The following is a 25,332-nucleotide window of genomic DNA, read 5'->3' as shown; positions in this document are numbered from 1 at the left end:
TCTTGGGTCGGCACCATTGAAAGTGCAATTGGTGCAATACATAGTTCAAAGAAGGATGAATAGTTGAAGCAGCACTAGTTGGTGGTTACTCCGATATATCTATGTGCCGAAAATATTCACAGGAGGTTCGACAACTGATGAAGAAGTACTTCATTGATTTTAGAGCAGCGAAAGAGAGGGTTACCAAAAAAAAAGGCGGAGGTGGACTGCCGAGCGGTAGAGCTACCTTCCTATCACTCTAGGGAGTCAGTGGAGGCATCCGCTCCAGATGATGAGGAGGCACAGGTCTAGGCATAGGGCTTGAAAGCATCATTAATATATTAAATAGAAGTTTCCTACCATAGGTTTAAGTATAATCACAGCAACGATCTTTTTGAGAGCAGAGATTTAAGCACAAGCTTTTGTGATCCAGAAGACGTCCAAAAGAATCAATCTAACACTAAGTAATAATATTAGCAACAACTTTATTCAGTTTCTTGATCAAACTTGTTATCGTATAATCATCTCTATGGTAAAAGAGATTTTGATTGACTTGGAGGGTATGAGCAAATGACCTTGTTGGCAAAATCAAATCTCAAGGAGCCTTGGCATGTTGAAGCAGACTAGTAGATTATGAATCTGCTTAAGAGTCTTATGTCTAATGATGATTGATTTAGCAGTTCTTCTTATCACAACCACTTCAATGCCTGAAATTGCTAAAATGCATTCAGTTTAAAGGAAGCTTTTATATGAACTTATGAAGTTTATCATAGTGGGCATTGCACAATCTCCAAATAAGATTACTGCTCCTGTTGAAACTGTAAACTCATAAAAAAATATTCTTGTGTAATCTGCTTTATAATCCTCATTAGTCATGACTCGTTCAATACCATCCTTTATGTTACTTTTTCAATAATGCCTGATTCCTTTTCCATACATCACTTTCATGTTATTACATGGTGACATATATGTTATTCTTTGTTTTTTTTGTTTTTTCTATAGTGAAGAATATACAGGGGAAAGACAACCTTGGGAGAAGATTCGGCCAAAGTCCTTTACGTTAAGAACCTCATACTTTGGCAGGTATCAAAGGGTTTATGATGGTCTATATGGTTCACGAGATTTGCAAGGTTGCTACTTTAGCTCATCTCGCAGCGACAGGGAAATAACAGGTCCAACAAGCAAGGTGCTCAAAAATTGAAGGATACTTTAAATTTTGTAGTTTCTATGTGTTGTTGCATTTTTCCTAGATATGTTGGTATGCAACTTATAGACGCAAAGGAAAAAATCCTTTTCTTTTTTTTTGGGACAAAAGACCTCAATTAAGGGTATAATCTGTTCTTCTTTACAAGATTTTTTTCCTTTTCCAGTGAAAATAGTATTCACTAAAGATGAATTTCTAAACTGTTAGTTTCTAATCTTATATTTTCATTTTCATTATGTATCACATTTTCATATTTATTGTGCTTTTATTAGCTTAGACCTTGTTTAAAGGTCCATACATTATGATGACAATTAAGCTAACTGATATCATCCTTTTTGTTCACTAATTACATCTCTTAAATGTTTTAGGGGTATAGTGATCTCTTTGTCGTCATGTATGTGCTTTAAGTGTATTAACCATATATTGTATATTATATTCAAAAATGTTCTGCTTCCTGTCCTATTTCATGCTCATAAAGAAGCTAATCTTTCTTATTTTGCCCACACAATTTTGGGACTTATATCTTAGCTTATTTTGACTGGAGATGTGAAGCATGGATGTAGATAGGGAATACAGATATGGCACAATATACAATATGGATATGTTAACATGAGAAATCTTGGAAAAATAGGATACAATACGGCTGAGATATGTGAAAAGATTGTGTATGTATGTGATGCATTAGTATATGTATTATATCTATATATGTACATGCATACATACACACAAATACATATGTATCAATGTGTATATAAAAAGCATCCATAAAGCAAAATATCCTATTATTATACTTTATACGGTAATATTAACTTTTATAAGCACATTATTAGTTATTATTCCATAGACTATAGTTCATTTATATTTTAATATTAAAATATTAATAGTCAAAAAATTGACCCTCGATTATATTTTGGAGGTATTGGGGAAGTATGTAAAGCAAGGTTCGTCGTCTTGGTACCGGACCTCGTACCAAACCACACTAGCACAGTGTCTGTAATCTGTATGGTACGGTATGGTACAAAATTTGTTTGGCGTACCAAGTGTTGGTATGCCATCCGTACCGGATATCAGTACCGAACCGGTATGGTACGATATGTTTTGTATCGCCTGATTTGGGCCGGTACAACACACCTTAATATAAAGTGTATGTGGAAGTATCCTAAGTGTCTTTTTGTTTTGAAAATAGGATACTTAACACAAGTATCAGACATCCAAAAAGTATCTGACGAGTATTGGTATTTGAAAGATATGACATAAGATTTGAAGTATTGGTTCGCTGTACCAGTACATAGCACCTCGTACCAGGCACATCGTACCATGCTAATACTAAACTGAGACTTGTTATGGAAGATGTATCGAGTCTTGGTTTGCCGAACCAACCCTTGTGTTGGGCGTATTGATATTGTACCAACATGGTATTGGGATCTAGTAATGGGTATCTATTGGTAACAAATTGATATGGTACCTATAGTATAGTTCCTATACTAACACAGGTCTACGGATCCTTTTCTCATGCCTAGCCATGGTAATGTCTAAAACGTGTGGTACGTGTCGGTACAACAAAAAGCTGGACGACACATGTTACAACATGAACCTAGGCGGTATTGTTGGTATAATGGTTCATCATACCGGTACATACCACCTCGTACCAGGCACACTATACCATACTAATACTAAATTGAGACTTGTTATGGAAGTCTTGGTTTGCCGAACCAACCCTTGGGTGTACTGACATTGTACCAACATGGTATTGGGAACTAGTATCAAGATGGTGAACCTTGGCTGGTACAATATGAAATTGAATATTATGTCGGTACAACAGGACACTGGGTGGTATTTGTTTGTACAACTCGAAGTTGGGCAGAATTGATCAATTCCACCTGATACAAGTTGGTTCGGATCAAAGTATGCTGAACTAACTGGAACTGATTGGTTCCGCTCGTACCGAACCGGTGTCAATAGGCACCGGCACGGTACATCATATAAATTCGGTTCCGACCCAGTTTAGGTCGGAATCGATTGGTTCCGTACTTGAACTGGTGCGTACCGGCTCGGTATGCACCGGTACAAGCCGGTACCATTTGCACCGATACAAGCCGGTATTGGTGCGAACTAGGCCGGTGCGTTGGCTTCCTCATGCGCCCGCGTGCCTGCGCGTGGGGAAGAGCCGTTCGCACTAGTACAAGCCGGTACCGTTCGCACCGTACAAGCCGATATTGGTGCAAACTAAGCCGGTGTGATAGCTTCCTCATGCGCCCGCGCGCCTGCGCGCGGGGAAGAGCGCCCGCGCAGGATTCCTTGCACTGGAAACGTGCCAACAGGCGATTCCCCGGGATGGGAACGCGCCCGCGGGCGGGGCAGCGCTCCCACGTGGGTTGTCAGCCCGTGTGGGCCATTTAATGCCACTCTGTGGCATTTAACATGCCTACGCGCGATTCCCCGCGCAGGGAACCGCGCCCGCGGCCAGCTCTCCAGCAAAGTATCGCTCCTACGTGCGATTCCGCGCACGGTTCCCCGCGTGGGGTAGTGCGCCCACACGGGCTGGTAGCTCGCGTGGGCCATTTAATGCCACAGAGTGGTTTTGGCATTTAATGCGTCCGCGTGCGTCCGCGTGCGTCCACGCGTAATTTTTTTTTCGCGTCTGCGCGTCGCGTCCCCGCGCATGTATCGACCGGTACCGAACCGGTACTGTACCGGTATCGGTGCCCACCGGTACGTTGTTACGGTCAGTCCGGCGGACCTTAGTTCGGATACTAAACCTTGGTACCATATTGGTACCTTCCAATATTGTACAGTATGCTTGGTACAAGGTGTTTTGTATCAGTGTAGTGAACCATGTGTAAAACTAATATATTTGAACTCATGAAAGTAACATAACTACTAGCAAGATTATTTACATGATTTTCTAGGATTCTGTGAAGATCAATGGCAATGGGCTGATGTTCATCTCAACTTGAAGCTGCTGCAGTTTGATTGTGAGAAGTCCTATTTTTCTGGAAGTGTGCAAATCAAGATGCTAAACGTCTATAAATTAAGATCAATTTGGTATGGACATGTGCAGGGCTTAACACAATGTAGACTTCCAACGATGGGGGAAATCTAGGGCTTAGTTGAAGGTTCAAATCAGATTCTGTAGACTAGAAAGAAAATAGGTTTACGATGAGAGTTAGATCAAGCATTTGATCAACCAATTGGTGTAGTTTTAGAGAAAACATATGTTGCTAAAAACAGGATAGAAACATATTAGAGATTTGAAAAGAAGCATTAGTTTTAGGCTTTCAAATCAGCGAAAAGAGGGAGCAAGAGGGGCTGTTGTTGTTTCAAAACTGCAGTAACTATAATCTGTTTTTTCTGGACCCAATTATAGCAAGCTTAGGACCTATGATACATGGACACATGGATACAACACAATACGGATGCAACAATACTACATACCTGGAAAATGTAGGAATGATATGACTAGTATATGTCAGTAAGTACATATTTTTTATTTATGTACATGCACATGGTCGTATGTAAGAAAAGCATCCCTAAAGCATGGTAGGCTGTGAAAATACAATCGTTCATACTTTCCATAAGCATCAATTTTTGGTCATCATTTAAATCCACAGATATAATCTACTAATATTAGCATCATACAAAAAGTTAACATTAAAACGTTGACCATTCACTGGTAAAAAGTTAACATTGAAAAAAATAAGGAAATGCCCTTCTCCTCATTTTGTAGGTACCAAGGAAGTATATCAGCATATTCAAGAAGTATCTGGAGTACTATTTTTTTTTAAAATTTTGGTAAATAAGATATTTCACGCAAGTATTGGACATGTGTTAGAGAATTATTTTAAGGAATATTAGCATTCAATATGTATGCAGTACAAACACGGAGCATTTTAGGGTTTAAAAATAGGAATCAAGTGAGCAAGAGGGACTGCTCTTGTTTCAGAAGTGCAGCAACTATGACCTGTTATTGTTCGAACCAGACAAGCAAGCCTAGAACCTATGAAGCGTATACATGGATACAATATACAGATACGACATCATATGATACACCGATATTGACAAACCTTGACAAGATATGATATGGCTGGTATATATTAATAAATATGTGTATTTTACACGTATATACATGCAAGAATACATATACAAATATTTACATATGTAAAAAGAGCATTCGTAAAGCATGATAGGCTATCAAAATAATATAGTCTATACTTTTTATGAGCATCAAATTTTATAATGTCATCATTTAGTCTTCATTCAAATCCGATAGATGCTAATATAATATTAGGCTACAAAACTGACCATGCACCATTAAAAGGTTAACAATAAAAGAAAAAGAAAATGCCCTTCCCCTCATTTCGGAGCTATTAGGGAAGTATCTCAGGCAAGGATCGCTGAATCATTACCGGGTGCCGTATTGATCGGCCATCAGTAGTACAGTTCTGTACTGTATTGGCACATGGTACAGAGTGGTGTACCAGTCATTTGACCGGTTTGCCTTTTTCTTTATTTTTTATTATTTTTTATTTTTTCTTAACATTTTTTTGTTTCCATTTATTATTTTGTTGGTTATAGTTTAATTTGTAATTTTGACACTGTTTTGATGCTTTTTGGTCATGAAATAGAGTTGAATATATGTACAATATGCATACATATAACATATGAAGTAAATTTAATGTATTTAAACCACAAAATATGTATCGATATCTAAAATTTTGTAAAGTGTTGATATCCCTCGTAGACGTCAGGATCGTGATCATAGTCCGAGACTGAGATACCATTCCAAGATTTCAAGATGACTACCCCATATTACTACATCCTCTCATAATGTGCACTCGCAGGATAGCCACCTTGATACTAGACTGGTCATCAGGAGGTCTTGGTAGCAAATCCAACTTGTAAATTGCTTGAAGTTTTGAAGGATGGTACCCACTCGAACACAACACCTCAAAAGGACAATATCCATATGGGTCATAGGTTGGCTGTGCGGAATAGGATCCGGTGTACGACTCAAATCCAAATACATCTAAGGACCTAACTCCATATGTGAGGCCATTTGCAGTAGAGCATCATGTCTTGATGGATCTCGAGGTTCCCGTCTTCTATATACAATGGTATCCTTGCATATCATGCACTATGGTTCATGTTCTGTGTGGCATGAGTAACTTGGACTTACTGATGAATCGAAGACCTTGGGGCTGCAAGTCATATATTGTCATGCAATGTCCGTTACTACCTCCCTTGCCATCAAATGCATTGTCGCTTGAACTGTTATCATCGCTGATATTGTGTGGGCAACCATTCATCCGAGAGCTTACTAGTCTTCGAATCTAAGTAAACAGACTCCTCGACTCTCTTCAATAGAACTACAACTCCATTTTCTTTTCCTTTCTTTTTGACCTGAGGAGCTGCCTTGTTTCCCCGGATGCCCCTCTCGGCCTGGCTCTGTTGGGTGGATCAATTGTGATGATGATGATCATCGACTCGAAGGTGATTTAAATGATTGGTGGAAGCACATTATGTTTCGCTTCATAGGTCAATGTGCTTCAAGAATGATAATTAGGCAACATGGCCTACTAGTACAATAGGGCTGGTCACAATACCATAGCTAATTAAGGTGATGACTCTAGTTAATAGAGTTGGGCTGATTGGAGCCATGGTATGTTGAACCGGCCTGTACCGGCCGGTTCAACATGTATCGTATCAGTCTGGGCCTTGACCGATATGACGGAGTAGTGAAAACTGGTACAGGGCCCGTAGATGCCGAACCCAGCTGGAGCCGGGGAAGAAGAAGAGAAGGAGAGAGCGAGCGGAGGAGGGAGGGAGAAGGAGAGGCCTCCATTGCCTGTGAAGGACCGTGGGGGGCCGGCGGAGGCCGAGGGGGGGCGGCAGAGCCTGCGGGGGGGCGGAGGAGCCCGTGGGGGCGCGACAGAGGCTGAGGGCACGACTGCGTCCCCTGTTTCACAACCACAGTTTTTTAATTTGGAAATTTTTTTCGAAACAGGAGACGCGGCCGCGGTCTCGGCCTCTGCCGCACCCCCGCGGGCTCCCCCGCCCCCCCTCGGCCTCCGCCGCCCCCCCGCAGCCCTTTGCGGGTGGCGGAGGCCTCTCCTCCTTCCCTTCCCTGCTCGCTCTCTCCTTCTCTTTTTTTCCTTCGGCTCCGGCTAGGCGCACCCGCTTTTGCAGAAAAGAGCTGGCCGGTTCGGTACCGGTTTAAACCGGTCCAAACTGGAACCGTACTGGTCCTGTAGGCGATTGGTACGCCTACCGATATCGGTACGGCGTATGTTGATTAGAGCACCAAAGAACTCAAGGTGATCAGACTAGCTAAGGTCAGGTAAGGCACTACTTGGTTAATTCTTTAGAAGTTGCCGATGATGTGCCATTATGGGATAATAACAAGGATGCTTCAGAACCTTCAATTGTAGTTGGTGTAGATCATCCAATGATGACAACAATGATGACAAGGATAACAGCAATCATGATGAGGTTACTGTTGTTAGAGATGGTGTTTGAGCAAATGGTTGGTCAAGGTGACTGAGCCCATTTACATATAGGCTGGTTTAGACTACTACACCTAGGATCCTTTTCACTCTGCAAAAGGTAGTTTATCTTGCTCTTGTAAGTCTGTTCAAGGCTACAGATGGTCACAGGAGCCACACTTGTATGGTTGGGGACATCACAAGGACACATATGCCATCATAGAGGGAGCTGGCTTGGCTAGGTGGTCAGGTGTTGAAACATCAACACTTGCAGTAGGTTAGATTTACAAATCCTTTTCATTTTACAAATATAGAGGATCTTCCATCTCTCTGATGATTAGAGTGTGTGCAAAGCTTCACATCCATGCATAAAGCCTAAAATTTTAGTTTGTCATGGCACTTTTAGTTGGATGCTAGGAAATATAGTTACGCAGATGTCAACAATACATATGGCAGCTCTATAGCAGCCCTCGCAATCAGTGTTTTGTTGCTGGTGCCTGTAAAGATAGTTCATGTCACATACATTTTAGTACACCACGGTACAAATTTTTTGAGGCAGCATCATGAGTAGAAGCATGCCTATATATCCCTATAATAGTACGAGCCGGTTCAACCCGTACCGGACCGATCCGGTTCAAGCGTAGAAAACAGCTCTGGCCCCTTTGGAGCTGGAATTGAGCGGTACAAGCCCGGTATCGGTGTGAACCGGACTGGTTCGTATTGATACGGGCGCAGGGCAGCGCACCCGCGCGGGTGCAAGTTGGGAACCGTGCGGGCTCGGTTCCGCGCGTTGGGCAGCGCCTGCGTGGGCGCGAGTTGGGAACCGCGTTTACGCGCGGTTTCCTGCGCTGGGAACCGCGCCCGCGCTGGCCCGTGTGGGGCTTTTAATTCCACAGAGTGACATTTAATGCGGCGCGCACTATGCGCTTCCGCGGGCTTTTTTCCGCACGCATGCTGCGCTCCGTCGGCCGATTCGGTACCGGTTCAAACCGGTCCTAACCGAAACCATACCGGTCCGGTAGGCGACTGGTACGCCTACAAGTATCGGTACGGCATACCTTGGTACTAAGACTACTTTGGTGAACCTAGTAACTAAGTAGGATGTTTATGAGACCACCAGGCATTCGATGTGGTAATGCAGTGAGGTTAATGGGAAATTGGTGTCAATTGAAATAATTTATTAATTACTGATGAATATGTGTTTCTAAAGTAATGCTTGACTTTGCAGTTCTATTAACATTTGTCATGTATATGCATTAAGATGAATACACATGTATTTTCTTGGTTCAACCTAAATAAAAAGGGCGTCTTAGTGAAGGTTCTAAATCCTTATCGTGAAGTAAAATTTAGCAAGTTCCCTAATCTTGTTCTTAAGTTTAAATGCCAAGAGAGCTAGTTTAGGTTTAGAGATTTGGGGTAATTTCAAGCCCTTTTATACAACAAGGCATCTAAAATAATTATTGGTTGGGAATTTGTGAGTATGTGAGGAACCTACCATTAGTAGGCTCACCTTAAATAGAACTTATGGTGGAGGACCAATGAAACACCCTTAGATAGACAAGGTTTGTTCTTTCTGTTTGGAAAGTGCTATGCTTTAGATGCTTGCATGGAAATTCTTATCTAGGCTCTATATGTATCTTCTACTTCGTTTTTCTAAATACGTCCCGTCCGCTTGTGCATGGTGTCATGCCTAGGCACTATATGATGCCGTACACTAGTGAACAGGATAGCTTCACAAGTGCAATACAGTTGGCAGATCAGTCAACATCTTTTTGTGGGAATACCTCTATTTTTGTATCACATATACAATCTAAAAATTGGCCTAAGGAAGCAATAAAAAAATTAAACAGCTATATCTTTGTTGACTTACGCTGGAGGTTAAGTGTCATTGTTACTTACAGTAGTTTGTACTATTTCATGGCATGTGTACCTTATTTTGGCCCAAGGTTTGCTTGCTTGTTCTCAAAGTGAATTGATCTTCATGGATCATGGTATGCCGTACCGTACGTACCAGATGGTATCGGGCATACCGTACTGTACCAGTTTGGTACCGGTACGGATGGCGTACCGACCTTTGGTACGCCAAAAAAAATTCGTATCGTACCGTACCGACACTATGCTAGTGTGGCACCGGTATGGGATCCAGTACGGGTACAGCGAACCTTACCATAGATAGCCAGAATAGTTATATGCAAGGTCTGCCGTACCACTCAGTACGGGCGTACCGTACCGTACCAGAAAAATCGGTATGAAACACACATTCAAGTCGGTACAAGCTCCGTACCGAAGTGCATATCGGTCCGTACCAAGGCGTACCGAGATAAAAGAGAAAATGGATAAGAGAACTATTTCGACACACAGGTGTACCGTACCATACCGAACCGATAAGATACTGATACGGTACCTGGTACCGAGATTGCAGACCTTGGTTATATGAGTTTGTATCTGTGTTTTTTTTTGGTTTTGAGTATGATTATTGAGGAGGACAACAAATAGCATATACTCTATACTATCTACAATCTAATCCTGCAATTTATGTTTTCTGCTTGATGGAAGAAATTTCTTCGAGACTGTTAATATGAGATGTTTGTCTAAAGAGTTGAGCATGTTCTTAAAGAATCAAAATACTAGCTTGATTCAACTTCATCTAACTAATATGTTTAATAAAATACAACACATCATACAGGGCCCATAAGTCAGGATTATGTTTCAGTATTGCTATTTGGCTTCTAGTATTTGCCTTAGAGGTTAAATCAAATTTCATTATTGAATCATCTTCATCCCTCTTTGTTAAGCTTCTTTCTATGCCAATGGAATTTTAGGGAGTTGACCAGCTTGTATGACTTAACTTGAAATCGTATATGGATAGGTCTGCCAACCTGCCTGCTAAACTTTTAGGTTTTATATTAGGTCCTTGGTTGGCTGGAGGTTGCCATGGAAAGATCATGATGCCAACTCAGAGAGTTATCATCAGATTTAAAGCCAACATAAGATGTCTCAGAACTTCAGTGGATCACAGCCAGACCTTGAACCTTGAAGCCAGCGCATATAGATAGTGAAAGACTTGTTGGTCAAGAATCAGGATATAAAAAAATCCATGAATCCAAAAGGTTCTGTTAATAAATAATTAGCTGTTTGTGTTGCATATCCATACAAGATATGAGATTTATGTATTGGAATGGTTGATGACAGGAAAAATTCAATGATAGTAATTATCATACAAATAAGAAAATTGTTATGAGTGAGTATTGCAAGCATTGTATGAATGGTATATAAATAAATGTACCCTAAGGAAATGATATGTCATCCCAACTAGTTTGAAAACATATATCCCTATGATTGTACTATAGAATTCTAATTTTTACCTTTCATATCTGGGAAGGATATTTTTCTACTTTTTTACGTGCATATTTAATATTTCGTATTAGCCGTTTCTTACTCCCTTTCAAGGTTTTTAGTCCCGGCAGGTTGGGGGGGCATCCCGGCTGTCCCGTCCTATTCTTGTGAGAACATGGGACTGGGACGGCGTCAAGACTCTGAACCCCACCTATGTGGGGAAAAAATAAGAAAGAGGAAAGAAAGAAAGGAAGGAAAGATGAAGAAAAGGAACAAGTGAAAGGAAACAAGAAAAAGAGAAAGAAAGAAAGGAGGAAAAAGAAAAAGAAAGGAAGGAAAGAAGGAAGAAAGGAAAGAGAAAAAAGAAGAAAAAGGGAAAAAGAAATAAAGGAGGGGATAAGAACAAGAAAGAAAAAGGAAAGGAAAGAAAGAAAGGTAGGAGAAAAAGAAAGAAACAAAGAAAGAAAGAAAGAAAAGAAAGAAAAAGGGGAAAGAGACGGGGGATATCTACTGAGATGCATGATTGGGACTGCCGCCAGGTTGGGGCGGGACAACGGGGCATCCCATTCCGTTGAGAAACTGGGACTCCGTCCCATGGGATTTAAAACCTTGCTCTCTTTCCAATGATTGTCATATTCTATTCATAATCTCGTTTCTTGTTCAAGGATTGTATGAAGTATGAACTGAATATCATTTTGGTTCTTGCAGCTTCTAAGAGACCTTCCAAGTTTTGTAAATGTAGTAGAAGTTGGACCGAGAGATGGATTACAAAATGAGAAAAACATTGTACCTACACCTGTGAAAATCGAGTTGATACGGAGGCTGGTCTCTTCTGGATTGCCTGTTGTTGAGGCCACTAGTTTCGTCTCTCCAAAATGGGTACCACAGGTAACATTCACTTTTCTTTTATTGTTAAGAGGACCATACATATGTTTCTTCATATGAAGTGTTGATTTAGAAGTGGTTTAGTGAAGAATAAATGTAAATGCTTAACTTCTCTACAAGGACGTGTAGTTAGGCTATACTTAAAAGGAAAGTTTTTTTTTTGATATGCACATGTGGTATGCATGCATTATCTGTCTTCATGTGCCATTGTTGCTGTCCACTCATTCACGGGTGGTTGGTGGTGATGAACCAAGGAAAACCAAATGGGTGGAGGCACCCACTTGCTTGTGGCCTATCAACAAAATAGAACAGCCCTACTTACGAGAAGCAAGCTACTATAGTATTATTCCTGTATTGCTAGGTTTCATTTTACATCATGCAAGGCATTGATTGGAGGACCAAGACAACAAATAATTATGAACTCTGAAATGGATATTCATGAAGCGTATAAGTTTCACCATATAGTTAACAAGGTACTATATTATTCTTGTTGTGGCTTTTAAAACTTGGTATTGCTTTGGTTAAGCAGCACCTGGTGAAAAGGATGGCTTTGAGTTTGTATTTGATACTACCAGCTTAAGGATGATGTAAGTAGGGTTATTTTTTAAATTTCCCAGGCTTGGCTCGATTTTTTGATCGGGCCTTTTTTTTTTTGGCTAGGCTCGTCCCATGAGCCTATTATTAGTGCCCAAGCTTGCCAAATTTCGGGTTGGGCTGGACGGGCTGGGCGGGCCACCTAGCCCGTGATCAGCTCTAATCCTAACCGGACCAACATGGGTCTTGGACAGGGATATAAGCCCTTGCTCAAAGCTTAGACTGGAGCTAAATTTATTGTAAAAATGGTTTAGTGCAAGGCTTAGCTAGGGCTCATCTATTCTGAATCTTGAAAATATCCAATGTAGTGAATGGGAAACTTTCTTAATACTTCAGAGACATGAGTTAGATGTCTCTAAATAGTGTTGAACCAATCATCATCCCAGTTTTATAAGACAATGCTGAAGCAAACTAACTAGCGGCCAAGCTAACACATGGCTTGTGAGTTAGTAGAAACTAGGCTCCATAACTTTTAGATCTACACAATTGTCATAGGCCTAAGGTATTCGATGACTCTTGAAGACCATAGGTGGTTTAACAAGTGCTCAACCACATGCCTGCAGAAGCTAATCAATATTTCATGTCTCTTCAAAAGTACGGTGATCTTCCATGAGCCTATCCCAATATACATAAGGCATGAATCCAAAGAGGTATCTCATGTCTCCAGGATCTGAATAAGGTCTTCTTCTTGTATTTAGGATAAAACATTATCTTGCATGAGCAAAAATCTAGGTTTATATGATTATGAGGTTGTGTCTTGTGTGTGCCTCAAAGGCCAGTGTGAGCTCTCACCTTTGTGGCACAAGCAAGGTACGCTGTACTGGCCCGAATTGGGCGGTATGGGGCGTACTGTACTATACCGGTTTGATACCGGTACCCGGTATGGATGGCGTACCAACATTTAGTATGACAAAAAATTCTATACCGTACCGTACCATCACTGTACTAGTCTGGCACCAGTATGGGGTTCGGTTTTTGAGATGGCAAACCTTGGGCACAAGGTTTAATGGATCTAAACCATGGGCCATGCTTTTCTTTCCTCACACTCTCCCTTGTTATTCCCCCTTCCCCTCTATGCAGACACAATTATTTTAGCTCTTTTAGGTGGGCATTCTATACAAATTCTCTTTAATAGCCGCAACTATAAAGGTTGTCTTGGAATACCTCCAGGACAACTTTTAATTGCTACATGGTGCCTTTTGTTAAAGTTGATTTCTCTCTATTTAAAAAATATTGTGCGGCTTGGAACAATATCTGGATCTTCAACCTGTATCAGCATTTAAAACATCAGGAAGTTGTGAGCTGTTGCTTCACTTTCTGAGAGCTATTTGAACATAATTTAACCAACTTATTGGAATCTAATGTAGTGCTTATTATTACAACTAGTTATTTTGTATAGTTCCCTTAAGTTACATTTCCTTCAACCACTAATTAATTTCATGCTTCTTTACATTATTTTCTTGCCTTTGTGCTTTTTTTTAAAAAAATTACACTGTGGTATAATTACATTGTGGATAACTAGGTTAAACATTTTTTCAGTCCTTAATTTTTGTTGGTTGTTAATTGTTATGTATCAGTTTAATGACCTTGCTAGAAGTGATTGTGACTTTTCAACTCTAAAACATTTTTATGAACCAAAGCTAACCGTTGGATCGGGCTATTACCATTTTGATGCCAACATTTAGCTAGCAGATGCAAAGGATGTCATGGAAGCATTTCGAAATCTAGAGGGTGCAAGATTTCCTGTATTAACACCTAACCTTAAAGTAAGTCATGTTAGTTTAAACGTGGATCTAAATTATGGACTACTTTCTTGTAGGGGAAGATCTTGAAGTTGACATATTTCGTTTTCAGGGATTTGAGGCTGCTGTTGCAGCTGGTGCAAAAGAGGTTGCAGTGTTTGCATCAGCTTCAGAATCATTTTCCAAGTCAAACATCAACTGTAGCATTAAAGATAGCCTTGCACGTTATCGTGATGTAACCGTTGCTGCTAAAGGATTTGCAATGCCTGTTCGGGGGTATGTTTTGCTTACTTATTTCTGGTTGACTATTGAAGGGTGCTTAAGAGTTTCTATAATCATTTTACTTTTATTAAAATCTTTAAAAGCATACATTATGCTAAATTAATTTTTCTTTACAGCAACATTTGTTGCATAAGTTACCAAGGCTTATGCTTTTCCTTCTGGAGCTGGATGCTATAAGATTTCTGATCATTGTCTAGCATGCATTGCTAATGAGTGGTCATCAGATTATGCCTTATTGTTGGATGATCTTGTGGTTGTCTGCGGCAAGTTAGTAGCTCATTTTACTTCTTAACCAACCGAATGTTCTGAAGGAAAACTTTTTATCTCGTGCATAGAAGCTTTTTTCTACTTTCTGATGTCAGTATGTGTTTTGTTCAACTGAGGATTGCTTACATGTTTTATAAACCTTTTTGATTATCCTTTTATTCCATCAATTTTTGAGATGCAACTATATCATGCAGTGTTCAAAATACTTGGACTGAGTGTCCTCATTAATTCCATAGAGCACCAGTCAAAGTTGGATGTACCTGTATCGGATCTCATATTGGTTGCTTGGCAGTACGACATGGTATGCCCCCATGCCGTGCTGTTTTAGGCTGTACTGACAAAGCCAAAGTTGGAGTTGGAGGGGGAGGGGGAGGAGAAGAGAGGAAGAGAGAGAGGGAGAGGGAGAGCTGGAGAGGAAGGGTGGGAGAGGGGGGGAGAGGGAGGGGGAGAGAGTGAGAGGCCGAGAGAGATTGAGGGCCAGAACCCTCATCTCGATGGGATCTCCCCTGTTTCATTTTTTTTTTTATTTTACCTACTTGAACTAAAGTCGGCCTGTTGACTCTCCCTGCCTTTCACCCTCCCTCTCTCTCCTTCCTCTCCCTCTCTATCGCTGGATTTTTGGAACCAAGGGCCAGAACCATGCCAGTTCCGCCTCAACACGGTTTGTTACGCCCAAGGTATGTCATCTCGGTATCGGGCCTTGTATCGGTGCCAATCTATTATTGTGTCGGTACGCCCAGTATGGGGTCCGGTTCGATGTACCGAGTGTCGGTATGCCCTATACTGAACCGATGTGGTATGGTACATTCCGTACCACTCAGTTCGGTACGATACGCCCCGTACCATCCGATTCGGTAAGGTATGGCTTACCTTGGGTACGCCCCAATCGAGTAGTTCGGGATGGTACCGCTTTTCTTGGCACCAATGTCTTGATACAATTCTTCATTGATATTTTCTGAACTTTTCTCTTCAGCTATAGATGCCATGCCATCCCCTAAAGGGAAAACTCTCTTTTTTAAATACTGATTACCCATAGAGTATTATCCAGTATATTAAAACTTCCTATTTTGATGGTCTTTCATCTCTAGTAATTCCAATGATGAATTCAAATAAAGAAATAATGAACTAGCTTATAACCCGCGTGATGCGCAGGATGCAATATTTTCTTCTTTTTCCAAATTTATTCTATTTTATTTTCTTATTCCATTATATCTATTCTATATGCATTTTAAAAATAGTTAGAAAAATAGAAAAAAAGCTCCACCTCGTGCGTGATGTGGGTTATAAGTTAGTTATTCTTTTCTAAATTTGGCATTTCCTCAACCTCGTTTCTCTCCTAGACCCTCATTTTGTTGTGAAGGACAACTATTATTTTTAATTATTCATTTAGAATTTTTTTTAATATGTTTATATTTTATTGTTGGGAAGTTGGGGAGATATTGGAACTCAACTGGCTTGTGTTGGACTCGTTAAGATCTGCATCCGTCTCTCCGTGCCTTTCTTTCCTCTGATCTTTTTTCTTAAAATAAAGTGTATCCACAGTGGTTGATTAAGTGGTCTGTCACCATGCTTCCACATTTATTTTTTACATGAAACTGGTCCAAGCTGTTAAAAACTTTCATTGTTGATACTTAATGAACATGGAAATGAAGCTGGCAGTCTAAATTGATGTTCACTATACTGACGTGTTAATCCTAATTATTCTTATAAAATATCAGAATAAGTTTACCAATAGCCGCACCAAATTTGATATGTTCAAAGACGTAGCGGTAGATGTACTAGATGTCATTGGATTACATCAACATGGGAAAATCATCCGTTTATTGGGGAGTGTGTTGTCTCATTGAAGCACCAATCCTCATGCTGACCATCCTCACACATTGTTATGTACTATGAATATTTCCCTTATAAAATTTGAATCGACCGTATGTTTAATTTCACAACACATGGTAAATGTATAAATAATTGAACAACAAGTACCATTTATAATTTCTTAGTGCTTCCAATTTTTTCTGGTTGAACTCTTTGAAACCTTGAAATGTTGGAGAAAAACATAAGAAAGAAAAAAAAAAAGCAATAATTTGTTAGGTTTTGTAAGATTTTCTACAACTTCTTACTTAAAAGAGTGGATACAAAATAAACGATGATAGTTTTATAGTCTATCAATTAGATGGTCTCGGTTTACAAACATAATCACCTTTTCTCCTTATATTGGGGTTAATGTTGGCTGCTATGGTAAAGTAATTGTTTGAGTTGATTTCTGTTTCCTAAAAGCATATGATATAGTTTACCTATAATGTAATGCCTCAAAGTAATTAATGCAGTAGAGAGTGATAATTGTTTAATTATTGCTTTTATATTGTAAGTCAATAAACAGGCATCTGGCCAGTGACCTACTCTTTTCAGATTTAATTTTTCTAATACAATACTGGTATTATGTCATTCATTGTTGTCAAGATCTTACTAAATTCAGATCATATGATCGAGATAAAAATGGTCCTCAGCGGTCCAGACTGGAGTCCTGGGTCAGGATCAGTATGGACCATAAGATCCAGTTTTTGATCTTAGGATCTAGATTATGGGTTGAACCATGCTATTCTTTGGATCATAATATCCAGATCCGATTCATGTTTTTACGAACTAAAAATGTTAGCATATACACTTTTTAGGATTAATTAATTTCTTTGGCTTTTAGAATAACCAATTGATGGTCAAGAAATTTCCAAATAATCAAATTAATTGTCTTTTTAAAATTTCAACTTTAAGAGTAAAGAATAATAGTTTTAGTTGTTTTAGAGAAAACACCGAGAGTTTGTCTCCTCTATCATTTTTAAAAATGCAGTTCCTTCTACAATATCCAACATCAAAGGGAAATTGATTTAAATAAGTCTGTCTGTATATGTTTTTTTCGTTAACTTAGCTGAAATTGAGGCATTGTATTTACTTATATGGTGAAATAGAACTATATTGATTAATTAAATATGGTGCCTACTTTTTGGACATGATAGTTAGAGTTGATGGTTGTTAGAAAATGAACTTCTAATGTTCTTAAGTGATGGTTTCTTACACATTATTCGTCCAAATCACAATTTAATTATGCCTTATGACTTTCATGTTGTTTTAACCCTATTTTTGGTGTTTAAAAGACATTGGAAAGATTCTTATGACTTGTGAATGGGTTCATGATCATATCTGGCTCAACCATCTATGATTTACAGCATGATACCAATCTTGACAACATTTGTTAATATTTAACTATTACAGGTATGTATCATGTGTTGTTGGGTGTCCTATAGAGGGTGAGGTGCCTCCATCAAAGGTAGCATATGTTTCAAAACAACTTTATGACATGGGTTGCTCTGAAATTTCACTTGGTGATACAATTGGAGTTGGTACTCCAGGTATTGCTAAATCCATTTTTCCTCTTTAAATTTGCTATTATTTGCATTCTTGATTAGCATGACTCATGATTCTTCCAAGTATTGTCTAGAATCTGGATAAGGACTGGCCTAAGAAATATTGGTTAAAAAGAAAATTGTATTCACTGATGGAAAGTGTTGTTTTTGGATATGCATTCCTCTTTGGTCTTCAAGCAGATGTACAAATCAATGCTCATCAGCAATAGATATTGCATGATCTAATCAAACAGTGGCATCAAAGCAAACAATATGAAAGGCAACATTTATCATGAACAATAGCCTGCCTGGGCACCTTAGCACGGTCTTTCTCCTAAGGAATGACCACGTAGGCACTGGACAGTTGAACCAGCTTTCAGGAGATTTGGATGGTTACTTACCCCCTTGTTGCTCAAGCAGTACCTCAACCATAGGCAGCTGCTCCAATTAGATACACCAATAGGCATAAATTAATCAAAGCATGTCTATCAGTGTATTAGGTGTAAATTTGCTCATGCATATGGCTAGAAATTTATTGCATACAGGTTTGGCGGAACTGTCCCAAACTAGGTGGTTCTGGCTGTCTCGAGCCGTATCGGTGTCTCACCGATAGGGTTCCGACAACGGAAACGGAACCCATTGCCGGAGCCGGAGAAGGAGAAGGAAAGAGAGCTAGTCGGGAAGGGAGGGAGAGAGAGAGAGGGCGGGACACCGGCGGAGTGCTGGTGGAGGCTGGCCTTGGCGGCGGGAAGTGAGTCCGTGGCCGCTGCACCTGTTTCGAACGAAACAAGGGCTGGCTGCAGCCTTAAAAAATTTTGCGTTTTTTAAGTGAACCGACTTCACTTAAAAATGCGAAATTTTTTAAGGCCACAGCCGGACTTTGTTTCGTTCGAAACAGGGGCAGTATCCACGGCCTTGCTTTCTGCAGTTGAGGCCGGCCTCCGCCGGCCCTTCTTCTCCCGTTTGCTCTCCTTTTCTCTTTTCCTCTTTGCACGGTCTCTCTTTCGGTACAGGCCCGACAAGGCCCGTATCGAGCCATTTCGCTGGGGAACCGGTACAGAGCAACGCTGCTCGGTACCGGTTCCTCCGACCTTGATTGCATATCACTCAGTTATTGTATTATAGAATATTAACTTAATATTATACGTAGCTCTTCGATTTGTTCGTCTATATGTTCTGTTTCACCATACAAATAATATATGACTTTTGTAAACTCCTTAGTTCATGTATGAGCAAAGAGCCCATGTCGGTTCCCTCATTTATTAGAGGAGCAAAACAAAGAGTTGCCCACCTGTCATATATCGCAGATGACCATCCTGCTAGCCACCTGCCAAATTTTGTCCCTAAGTAAGCCACTTCATTCTTCTTGTTCATCTTCCTTCTATAATCTCATTCTTTCCTCTTCTTCCTCACTTTTCTTCCTCTTTTCTTCTCCTTTTCCGGTCCAATGCTTTTCTCCTTTCCCTCGTCCTCTTTGCTCTTTTCTCTCATTTTCATTTTCTTCTTTTGTTTAAATTCAATTCCAAGCTAGATATGACTCTATTAAATACGACTTGAATCTACATATTTGCATGATCTGATTTTCTTTCATGAGCCAGTTCAAATGTAGGGTTCTCAACATGGTAATCTTACGGAGCAACTTGAATAAATAGTCAAAACCAAATTATCCATGCTTCCACTATCAGTTCTCAACACACAGGGATGATGTCTTCATTAAGCCAATGTGTCAAAGCCAGGATTACACAAATTACTCATGCTTCCTCTCTTTTACATTTTCTTCTTCATTTTTTTTTAACTTGACGCCCAAGCTGAATCTGTGTATTGCATGATTTGATTGCCTTTCATGAGTGAGTTTAAATGTAGGATTCTCGACGTGGTAATATTAAGGAGCAACCTCTTGAATAAATAGTAGGAACCAAATTGCCCATGCTTCCACTGCCAATTCTCAACAAACTGGTATGACCTCTACAGCATGCCATTGTGTCAAAAATACTTTCCCAGTTTTTTGTTGTAAAGATGAGAGAACCATCACCAATTCATTAACTAAATGAAGAGGATGCAGCAAAAAGCATAAGGATGGAACATCAGGCAAAATAGCACCACCAAAGGCACCTAAGAGGGTGTTCACCAAGGTTCGTCGTTTCGGTATGGGACTCCATACGGGTGCTATATTAGCACAGTATCGGTTTGATACGGTAAAATTTTTTTTGGTGAATTGAGTGTCGGTACACCACCCATACCAAGTACCGAAACCGAACCAGTACGGTATGCCTTGTACTGCGCAGTTCGGACCGATATGGCGTACCATGGTGTTCAGTCTATCTTATTCAGGAGGAAAGAATATCTTGCCTTCAATTCAAACATGGGTTTAATTCACACTCTATATTCTCAGAAATATTTACATTTCGAAAGAGGAAGAAATGGAGTCTTCGCCTAAAGAAATTATAGAAAAGGGAAAAGGAACAAACAGTTCTGCCAACAATGTTAATTCTAGGGTTGAAATAATTTTTTCCTTCACCTTTTCCTTCAAGATGAGAAAGTTGGAACGCATGAAGAAAGTTGAAACCCAGTCGAACTCCAAACATTTTTGTCATTCTGATCTTATCTTCGGACACTGGTATTTTTTTTTTCATGTAAAATTCTCCAAAATCAAGTGAATGTCTGTTATCCAAAGATTAACATTCTTAACTATATTCAGCCTTCCATTTATGTGGTTTAGAGCAAGTTAGATTTGGGAATCAACAGTTGATTTCAAATGCTTGATAATCTATCTCCAGTCTCCACAACAGCCATACAATCTAGCATTGGAAAAACAGGTGTTTTGCCATTTCTGCTGTACCCCATTGAAGATGCAAGTGGGATTTATGAAGACATGCCTCTTGATAAGTTTATCTGTATTGAGTACGTTTTCTCTGCATTGGAACTGGTTAGAAGCTTTTACTTTGTGGTCTTTTCTAGACTTCCAGATTGTAAGGCAGCATTTCTCCTACCACCACCATTGAGTATTTGGTAAAAAGTTGAGATTGCATCTCCATCTATTCCCCGCCCTTATTACCTGATAGTAGTGAATGGTATTGTACATGACCATGATATCCAGATAAGCTTTTATTCATTGAAGACCTAAAACTTACCTTCTATAATTCCCCAATCCAGCAATTTGGCACAAGAACAACAGGATTTACATAATGTGGTAGAGACTGGGAAACAGTTTGTTGAGACTAAGTTCTCTAGGCCATATATCTATGTAAAGTAAGTTCTCCAGCACATCTATGTTTCCAAATTCTGATCTCTTCATTTCCAAACTTGAACCTGTTGCAAGATAAGAAGATACCTTTGACCTTAACTACTAGAAATGGGACCCTTGTCTAGAAGTTCCAAGAACATGCTCTCAAGCATTTTTCCCACACACATGAAAAGATTCTCCACCACAGTTGACTTACTGATGTTTTCAATTTGAGAATATCCAACACTTCTAGTTGTCCGTCATTTTTTTTAAGATCATTCTCTAACTGACAAGCTGTATACACTAAGATATATTTAGGTCCTTCAAAGAATGTTGCTTTTATTGATCTGATTCAATCTGTAACCACTGGGAGGACGATAACTATGTGAGACACTAGATGGGAAGACCAGTATCTAGAGCTTTTCTGAGAATCAATTTTCTTCACAGCAACGGGAGTTCTCTTTTCCAACTTAATAGCCTTTTATCAAATTTTTCAATAGTAGGCATCCCATCTTGTCTCTTCTATCTGTAACCGCTGGGGGGATGAGAAGTATGTGAGCCATTAGATGGGAAGACCAGTAACTAGAGCTTTTCTGAGAATCAATTTTCTTTACAGCAATGGGAGTTCCCTTTTCAAACTTAATAGCCTTCCATCAAATTTTTCAGTAGTAGGCATCCCATCTTGTCTAGACAGTATTGTAGCTGATCAAAATTGTGGGATAGGAGATAGAGAAGGAGCTCACTTGACACTGAAATACATTGGTTTGTTCATCAGCCCTTTCCTGGATTTGGAATAGTGGGATCAGGAGCTGATTTCTGAAAATCAAGTTGATTCAGGATCTAATATGGAACATGGACTAGATTATCTTAGGTTAAATAATTTGGCTCCTTTTCACCATGCAAAAATGTGGGAGTAGATTATCTTAAGACGAAACATTTGTCTTCTTTTACCTTAGAAGAAAGCATGGCATCATAAGCATTAGTGATAAAGGGTTAGTGTTTGCAATTTTAGAACCAAAATTGAACCACCAGAATTCAAGAATTAGTTGTTTTAGTTAGATTCTTGGTTGATCGATCCAGAAATAATTAAAAAAAATTGATTTTGAGCAAAACGTCTATTCAACAACTACTTTAGGAATAAAGAAGAAAACAAAATAAACCAGTATATAACATGTACAGTGACAACATGAAATAACAATATTTATTAAAAAGAAAACCAAATGAATATGATAGAGGTGACAACTGTTTCTTGTGCTTGGGACTAAGTGGTAGTCGTTGTCTGATGCTGAAGGGCCTCAAACCCCATATTAGATATTGTAAATCGTAAGGCCCTAACGGGCACTGGATGATTATGGAGGACCGAGGGTGGCTTGAGACATTAGAGAGATTAAGGACATAAGATTTGAGCGTTTGATTGCTCAAGACATTAAGTCATTGAGATCATGATTGGTTATCCTAGAATGGGTGTTTTCTTATGTTGCATCCAAGTCGGAAAACTATTATTTTATTATTCTTTTTTTATTTTCTTTGAAAACCAGGACAGGAGAAATCTGAGCTGAGAACTGAGAGTGGTTGGAACTTAAACCCAGGTTCCTGGTAGTAAGCCCCAAAGATTTTACCAACTTCACTAGACGGCACTCTTATTCTTTTGCTTTGTTAGTAAACCCAAAATTCCTATCCAGGTTAGAGATGCGTCATAGATCCTGCTGCCATTTCAACAGTATAGCTTGACCGTGGCTACTCTCTACCCAAAGGCGATTGAAACCTAACTTTTCTGTGTTTCAAACTTGGGGACCTATTTTTAACTGCTTGCACACTATCTTCGCTCATATTTCGGACCCTCAGGATTTGTGCCATGCCACTTTCATCTGTCAAAACCATATTTCCTTGCACTAGCCTATGTGAGATAAAGGAGAGGTGCTCCAACTTTTTTCCCAAACGTAGGATCTTATAATTGTTAAGAGTTTAACCAAGAGAGTAGACGGAAGATGGCTACTTGATTTCAGGACCTTAAGCATTGGTCAAGACTTGCTACCATCAAGAAAACCAGTGAAGAAATTTTTTTGTCAAAATTCTTTGCAATTTTAAATCCTAGTTACCATTTACAAAACATATCACCAACAAAAGAATTGCGTTATCTTCTTCAGTTGTGCTGAATGAATGCCCCTTATATAGACAACTGCAGTAGCCTGTAAATTTTAGCTAAATTATATTAATTATTTATATACATTGTCTTTCAAGTTTAATACTTTGCATTCTTCTTTTATTTATGACGCAGGCACAGTCCTTCCAATGCTTGAAGCTGTTATGTCTGTTGTTCCTGTACAGAAGCTTGCTGTCCATTTTCATGACACATATGGCCAATCTCTTCCAAATATTCTCGTATCACTTCAAGTAAGCTAGTTTCTGAGAGCTCCACAAAGAGGGAAAACCGGAAAAATCAATTCAATTAACTCTCAATCCGAACAATTTGGTCCTTTTTTTTCACAGATGGGCATCAGTATAGTCGACTCATCCATTGCCGGCTTGGGAGGGTGCCCCTATGCAAAGGGTGCTTCTGGAAATGTTGCAACTGAGGATGTTGTTTATATGCTCCATGGACTAGGTATTGAGACGAATGTTGATCTTGGCAAACTTATGGCTGCTGGAGATTTCATCTGCAAGCATTTGCAGCGTCAGTCTGGCTCCAAGACTGCAATTGCTCTGACCAGAATTACTGCCAATGCCTCCAAGATGTGAGGCAAAATAAATTCCTGCAGAAAGATTTGTCCATTTAAAAAGACTGTTGGTAAGCTGATATTTGTAAATTCTCAATAAAGAATTTGCCGTCATTCCTGTGGCAGGGCATCTCTTTGTAATATGATTTGTATAGTATAGGTTCAACTAAAGAATGTCGTTCTTGTCAATCCTCATACCAAACCAAAGACCATGCTGCAGTTGGTGAAGCTCAGGTGCTCCAAGTCATGTTATAATTTTTTTGATTTTTTACTATACTTTTAGCTGAATGATCAGATCTCAATGATCAAGAGATTCACATTATTTTCCAGAAAAGACCTCTTTTTCGTCATAGAGGAAACGTTAATTTGGAAATATACTAACTCAATAAACAGTTTAAAGTTGATTTGGCTATATCTGTAAAAATAGTGTATAAGAGGAGGTTATCATTTTAACTAGCCAGATACCAGAAAAAAAGTGGTGAATAAAGTTATTTAGTCCCAGATAAATAAAAAAGCCATTTAATCTAAGTCACTTTATTTCATGCCTGAGAGTCGAACAAAGTTACACTTGTGAAATTTTTTTTCATAGTTATATCCTGCTAACTCGGGAATGTCAGGTAACTTTAATCATTGGTTAGCTGATTAGAGGTGGTTGTAAATAGCCAATTGTATTAAATCCTTTGGTTAACCACTTTGTCCAAACACGGCTCGATGGAGCTGATTTAAATATTTTGTTCTCTTTGATATTTATGAACCTCAAATTCCTCCTAGCTTTTCTTTTGTTTTTTTTTTCTTTCTTTTAAGTTTGCCTTCCTTAAATTATGTTTGCAGCGTGGGCATTCTTCTTGAATCATATCGGGCCCTTTTATTTATGCACTAGATGTGGAAAATATCAAAACAACCTTCTTTCAAAATCGTAATTGGAAGTTATCAACTTGGAACTCGGCCATGTCAACTTGACAAGTTTTTGACTTAACTTGGTAGCTGGTTTATGTAAAACTTAAATCTTTGATTAGTCTTGGATTAATCTTAACTCAACTTAACTCACAAAATTATTAGAAACTCAATCCAAGTCGTTTGATTTAATCAAGTCTTAAACGCTCACTATAGTTTATTTCAGTATCATTTTCTTTTTCAAAATCTTACTTGATTAGAGGTTGTCTTCAAGTATATTTAGTGTAAAACTATAATTATACAAATAGAAAAATAAAGGGCTGGGGCATCTT

The 25,332-nt window shown here is 39.3% G+C and overlaps 1 protein-coding gene across 7 annotated transcripts in view; it reads left to right on the top strand.

Moving 5' to 3' along the window:
• Positions 1 to 24,440, top strand: part of LOC103713279 (uncharacterized) — a 30,440-nt gene extending 6,000 nt beyond the window's left edge. For 6 of the 7 annotated variants that reach the window (XM_008800150.5, XM_039119364.3, XM_089928723.1 and 3 more), the window contains 7 exons: positions 982 to 1,165; positions 11,710 to 11,889; positions 14,166 to 14,246; positions 14,335 to 14,498; positions 18,036 to 18,172; positions 23,668 to 23,783; positions 23,880 to 24,440. In XM_008800150.5, the coding sequence (XP_008798372.2) occupies positions 982 to 1,165; positions 11,710 to 11,889; positions 14,166 to 14,246; positions 14,335 to 14,498; positions 18,036 to 18,172; positions 23,668 to 23,783; positions 23,880 to 24,128 (1,111 nt within the window). In that variant the 3' untranslated portion in view covers positions 24,129 to 24,440. The remainder of the gene's footprint in view (positions 1 to 981; positions 1,166 to 11,709; positions 11,890 to 14,165; positions 14,247 to 14,334; positions 14,499 to 18,035; positions 18,173 to 23,667; positions 23,784 to 23,879) is intronic. The other variant, XM_039119365.2, reaches the window with a different exon arrangement.
• Positions 24,441 to 25,332: the final 892 nt, after the last annotated feature.

The sequence above is a fragment of the Phoenix dactylifera genome, chromosome 2 (assembly GCF_051530095.1).
Source record: "Phoenix dactylifera cultivar Ajwa chromosome 2, Ajwa_hap1_PhDact_Kaust_v1.1, whole genome shotgun sequence".
Taxonomy (NCBI): Eukaryota; Viridiplantae; Streptophyta; class Magnoliopsida; order Arecales; family Arecaceae; genus Phoenix; species Phoenix dactylifera.
The sequence above is the reverse complement of the archived record's forward strand: the minus strand, read 5'-3'. Positions and strand labels throughout refer to the sequence as shown.